At 29.7% G+C, this 6,953-nt stretch overlaps 1 protein-coding gene across 1 annotated transcript; it reads left to right on the forward strand.

The window, feature by feature from the left end:
* LOC107632779 lies at positions 3,743 to 5,605 on the forward strand. Its single transcript, XM_016336435.1, has 3 exons — positions 3,743 to 3,818; positions 4,863 to 5,084; positions 5,400 to 5,605. The coding sequence occupies exons 1-3, from the start codon at positions 3,743 to 3,745 to the stop codon at positions 5,603 to 5,605; spliced, it is 504 nt and encodes a 167-aa protein (XP_016191921.1).

Raw genomic sequence — 6,953 nt, forward strand, 5'->3', positions numbered from 1 at the left:
TAATTTGTTAGCTATTTAATTTTTAATATTGCTAAACTAATTTAAAAAACCGCCGTTTATAAGTGGTAAGTTATTTTCTTAGGTTGTTATATATTTTAAATTTTTTATTTTTTAAATAAAATCATCCCTAATCTAACAATATTCTTACGTTTGTTTTATATTTGCCAATTATAAATTGTTATAGAATAATGAATAAATCAAATTTGTTGATTATGGCAACTTTTTAAAAAATTTGTTGATTCTTTTTATTTGAATGCTATATTTGAAATTTTGAATATTTGTGTTTGTTAAGATTTATATTTTAAATATATTTATATATTTATTTTATCTACAAATTTAATTCAAATTTAAATTAAAGTCAATTAAGTTTAGAGAATTCTAGCTATGAGTCAACTATAAAAGCATAAGTTATGAGATAATAGATATATATAGCACAATAATTTAAAGTACATCAATCTCTTTCTTTACATATATCCAAAATCTAAATTTCTCTACTTTTTTCAATGGCTAGTATTCACAAAATTGCAGAAATCAATTTTACAGTTGACAATTTGTCTGTACGTATACGAGTGATAAGGTTATGGACACTACCAAACTATAAAAATTCTCCATTACCATACTTAATTGAGATGGTTTGGTTCGATGAAGACATGAGTTTCCTACCAATTTCTTAAATAATATTAAATTATATTATTCATATTTTAAATTTGTTTGTTTATCCCCATTTAATTGTTCTTTGATTTTTGTTTATCAATTCTAGGAAAAAAAATACATGCCTCAGTTAAGAAGGCTCTTGTGTCTCAATTCGTAAATTTGTTAAGAGAAAGAATATCTTATCAAATAAGATATTTTAGTGTTGGGCTCAATGTGGGTAACTTCAAGACTACACATCATGAGTATGTGATTAATTTAAACCAACGTACTGAAGTCACATCCCAAGTTCGAATCCCAGCTTTGGCTGGGTAGTGATGGAACCTTTAGTATGTGTGAGTGAGTGAGTATGTGAGTGTATATTGACCAAAAAAAAAAAATTTAAACCAACGTATCGAAGTGTACATACTTCCAGAATCGTTAAGTATCCCACGATATGGATTAAATTTTGTGAGTTTTGACACTTTCAATGCTCCTGGATTTGATTACACCTATTTGGTTGTGGTAAGTTTATTGATTTAGAAAAAGTATAATTCATTGATAAATTTATTTATTTTATTAATAATTTTGGTTGTATTTTTTTAATAAATTGATTGACAACAAACTTTTTTATTTTAATCAATTCTAAATGTTATTGGATATCTTGCTAGAATTGGGAATGAGAGAACTCTTGAAAAAGATGGTAAATTTACCAAACATAATGTTATCGAATTAGAGATCGACGATGGATAATCATATATTTGTTTTTACAAATCTAAAAATTTTGATGTTAGCTTCATTGTAAATTTATGTATTTGAATTTATTTTAGAAGTTTATTTTCATCTTAATAAATTGTTATTTTAACTTATGTTATTGTGAATATTTTTGTAACATTAAACTTTTTTTTCGCTTGAAGGATTTTAATTTGTTGAAATAATTTTGTATTTGGTAAACATATATTTTTTCTATCTTTTTATGTAAAATGTTATCATTAGCATGTTAATATTAAAATATAAATAAGAATTAATCTTCACATACAAGTGTTTTGCATTTACAAGCTTTACAAGTTTGAAGAGAACGAAATCTCATAAACACGCTGCTTATGTTACGGGCTTCTTTAACAAACTTTTAAATCAATCTAAATCAATTAACGCGTGAATATATAACTTCCATTTTTCAAAAGATTTTATTTCCTTTTTCGAATTTCTTGCCAAATTTGTTCGATCTCCTTTGTGCGTTCTCTCTTTGCCTTCGATCTCCTTCTGTTTTTTTCGATTTTCATGATTTCTGAAATCAAGTTTTGAAATTGTTATGAAGATAATGGAACTTCAGAAATACACCCAAGGGATCATAGAAATACACCCAAAGGATTATAGAAATACATTCAAACAGTTACAAAAATAAACCAAACGATTACAGAAATATACCCAAAGGATTACAGAAATACACCCAAAGGATTTAAAAAATACACCCAATATCAAGAGGAGACGGTATATTTCTTGTTGAAATCTTTTAATATTTTGTTTGTTATGGATGAGGCACATGGCAGAGACAATCTAGAAAAAAAAAACCTAGAAGAACAGTAAAACAATACCTTGAATAATATTTTTTCGTTTTTTTTGGTGATTTTTTATGAAGATTTGTATCTTTTCTTCTTGATTTCTTCTACTCCTCGCAGAATCTTGACGGTTTGCGCAATTGAGGAAGAAGAAGAAGAACTCATGAAATATGGGTTCATAATGAACGTGTTGTAAGGCACGTGCGTTGGACGCTCAATTTAAAGGAGTGGTGCGCGTATTTTTTTTCTTGGATTTGGACCAACTTGTATAGCTTGTAAGTTAAAAATCGGCACTTTATTATTTACTATTATTATGTTTTTTATAAACAAAAAATTATTAATTAGTGTACAAATTTTTAAAATTCTGATAAAGATATGATTATATATTATATTTTTTTGTATTTGAACATTGATTTATTGTAATTCTTACTATTTGATTAGTGTGCATGTAAAACTTAAGCCTTGATCCACATCAACTCTCGCAATATTTAATATCTAGAGCAAACCAACGAAGCAAACACTTTAAAGATAATATAAGAGTTTATAATAACATGTTTTGCTTCACGTCTCTGGGCAGTAAAATTGAGACCTCCATCAATAATGGGACAGGTCTTCCCTAATTCATTGTAAGTGGACAAAACTACTACAGAATTGGAAGCTTGGTGCCAATTGAGGGACAAAGACCAAAATTCGCGCAGTTATATATTTATAATATAGAAAATGAGGTCTCAAACAGGATAGAGATTTTCAGGTTTGTATCATGCATTCCAAACTGATTAGATCCAAATTAAGATAGTTCGTACTTTGATTTTGGTTAATTATAAATACTAATATTTTAAATTAATGTTTTATACAATTCAAGAATAACCAACAACAATATTGACCAGTCCTTGGTTCTAGACCTCAAGAGGATGATCGATCAACATAATGATCTTGCTCACATATTTAGGAAAGTGAAAAACTACCTAAATCAAGGAGATATCACAAATATAAGGTTGTGGTTGTACCAAAAAGGATCAAAGGACGCGAGAGTCTACAATTTACCATCTTCGAATGAAGTCGCATCTCTAATAGTAGGAGATTTTTATTCTGGAGATACATGGCGTGATATTATATTTCAATTAAAGTTCGGACATCTACAAAGGATTCATGAGATACACACCGCATTTATTCCTCTTCAATATCCTATGATATTTTCTTACGGGGAAGGTGGCTACCAAAAAGACATTCCTTTGCAAGAATCTCGTAGAACTGATGAAAATAGAAAAAGATAACATGTAAGTTTAAGGGAGTTCATAACATTTAGAATACAAGAGAGAAGGGTCGAGTATGCAACCATTGTCAATGGTGGAAGACTATTTCACCAGTTCTTAGTTGATTGCTTTTCTATGGTTGAAGCACAAAGGCTGACCTACTATTGAAACAACCAAAACAAGGTGAAGAGTGATATATACAAGGAGATTCAAGATGCAGTTGTTAGGAGTGAGACTCGTGCTTCCAAAGCAAGTAAAGGTGCCATTCTACCCGCGTCCTTTACTGGTGACATGAGATACATGGTTAATAATTGTCAAGATGTTATGACAATTTGTAAGAAATATGGATATCCAGACCTCATCATCACAATGACATGTAACTCGAGTTGGCAAGAGATTGGCAGAGTTAACAATCCAAGAAATTTAAAGGTTAAAGACCGGCCGGATATATTGTGTAGAGTGTTCAAAATTAAACTTGACATGATAATCTCGGATCTTAAGTAAGGAATTCTATTTGAAATGTTAGATGCAGGTATTGCTCATCATCCAACCTTATTTTTAGAGAAATATTTCTTTAGATTGTTATAAAATAAATGGCAAAATATTTTTTTATTTATCATATTGTTAATTTTTTATTATCACTCTTAATTCATCAAAACACATATATAAAATAGATAATTTATTTATAACATATTTTTTTTTGTCTTTTTGTTATAAAGATGTATACGGTGAAATTCTAAAAAGGAGGACTACCACATGTTCACATTCTTTTATGGTTGAGTAGAGATCACAAGATAACAACGATAACTCAAATTGACCGGTAAATATTTTCAGAATTGCCAGATCCTGTTCGGCACCCAAAATTGTTTAGAGTTGTGTCTACATATATGATTCATGGACCATGTGGTAGAACTTTCTCAAAATCTCTCTGCATGAAAGATGAGTACTACACCAAATATTATCCCAAAATATTCGGTAGAATTAAAAGCATTATTAGCTTACGGGAGAAAAGTATTGAAAAACTAAGGTAATGTACTATGTCTTTTTTTATATATATTAAGATTGTATTCTCTTATTACTTTTATTTTTATTAATGGTTTTATTTTAGAATTACTAATTAAATATTTCATAAAATCATCATGTGTTTTTGCTAGGATTAAACATGACTGATGACGAATTAAAAAATCTTTGCCTTATTGAGATTGAGAAGATATTCAACAGCAATGCAAGATCTTTAAGAAACTATCAATTAATGATATATCTTGAGATGTTTGATGTTTGCCTTTTTAGAATAAGCTAATAGAGGATGAGTTAGCATATGACACAAATGAGTTGACTAATACAAACTTATATATAGAACAAAAGATGACTCATGAGAAAATGTTAATATTCAATGAGATATTCAATGTTGTTGTTACAGATTCTGGTGGTTTTTACTTTTTTTTTTATGGGCATGATAGGTGTGGTAAGACATTTATTTGTAACGGACTGTCTTCTGTCATTCGGTCTAGAGCAAAGATTGTTTTAAATGTCGCATCCAGTGGAATTGCGTCTTTACTCATACCTGGTGGCAGAACGGCTCATTCTAGGTTTTTAATACCCATTACAATTACTGATGAATCTACTTACAACATCAAGCATGGTAGTTGAAGGCTGAGTTGCTCATCCAAAGTAGCTTAATAATTTGGGATGAAGCTCCAATGCTTAATAAAATGTACTTTGTAGCACTTGATCGGACGTTCAGGGATCTTATGAGTTACCGATCAACATAAGACACATCAACCATTTGGTAGTAAAGTTGTTGCTCTAAGAGGTGATTTCAGATAGATACTTTCGGTGATTTCGAAAAGGAGTAGACACGATATATTGTTATCAGCTATTAACTCATCACATCTGAGGTCGTTCTGTAAGATTTTGAAACTGCATACGAACATGAGGCTTCTAATGTCTTATTCAGATCAACATGAAGGTGAAATGAAGAGATTAACTAATTGGATACTTGATGTTAGAAATAAAAATATTGGTTCTGTTGTTGGTGATGAGTCAGAAGTTGAAATTTCAGATGATCTGTTGATTACAACTTCTGATGACCCTCTTTCTCATTTGGTAGACTTTGCCTATCCAAATTTGTTACAAAACATGTCGGATTACAGGTATTTTTAGAGTATGACGATTCTTACACCCACGCTTAAGAGTGTCGAGAAGGTAAACGATTTCGTCTTGACAATCTTTCCAGGGATGGAAAATGAGTATCTAAGTTCTGACACAACATGTCAAGCTGATGAGAATGAAGATGTACAACAAGAATGGTTCATATCAGAGTTCCTAAATGACATCAAATGTTCAGGACTATCTAATCACAAATTAACTTTGAAGCCAGGAGTTGCTGTAATGCTACTGTGAAATATAGATCAGACTCCAGGTTTATGTAACGGGACAAGGTTAATACTTAACGAACTTAGCAACAACATAATTGGAGCGACGATAGTGACTGGTATAAATATTAGAGACAAAGTGTACATTCCAAGAATGAACTTGATCCTCTCAGATTCGGGATTGCTATTTAAGTTCCAACAGAGACAATTTTTACTTTGCATGACCATTAACAAGAGTTAAGATCAATCATTATCACATGTAGGACTTTACTTTTCAAAATCAGTGTTCACCTATGGATAACTTTACGTTGCTTTGTCAAGAGTTAAGAGTCGCAGTGGCTTCAAGCTTCTAATTTTGGACGAAGACGGCAATCCAAAGTTATCAACAACACATGTCGTGTTTAAAGAAGTTTTTAATAATATTTAGGTAAGAAAAATATTATTTTCATTTTAATAACATGTTATGATTTACACTTTTGTACAACTATTTATTGTAGATATAACTAATTTATCTATAACTCTGTTTTCAGACTTGAGATGAAATGTGTAACACGGAGCACAACATCATATGCCAATTGCTTTTTTAATGAGGTTAGTAAGATATTAGGTTGTCAATAAAATTTTATTAGCCTTTTGATATAAAGTTTAGTGTAAAATTGACATGTTACTATTATAATTATATATGTTCTTATTTTTTTATGTCCCATTCTTTATGGTTCAAGAATATTATAGATTACAAACTGTTCTATTTACATTTTACTTTGAATAAAAATAAAATAGTATATTTAGTACGTATGACACTGATTTATATATGGGTGTATATATGTAGACCTCTTTTAAGACTTATCAGGCAAAAACAAAAGAAGTTTTTTCTGGTGTCTTATCGGTGATGGCCTCTTTGGCCTATGTCCATTTATTAATATTACTTCTCTTTCTTTTTTCAAAACAACTAAAATCCAACTAAAGAAAATACCACTATGAACACCAATAGAACCAATACAAAACTATATTTTTGGTTTTATTATGCATAAAAAACTATTTTCTTAAATATACATGACACTTCTATTTAGACATATATACTAAAATATATATTAGACGTACTTAAACTAAATAAACTGAATAAATTTGAGTTTTAA

Source organism: Arachis ipaensis, chromosome B03 (assembly GCF_000816755.2).
Source record: "Arachis ipaensis cultivar K30076 chromosome B03, Araip1.1, whole genome shotgun sequence".
NCBI classification, from domain to species: domain Eukaryota; kingdom Viridiplantae; phylum Streptophyta; class Magnoliopsida; order Fabales; family Fabaceae; genus Arachis; species Arachis ipaensis.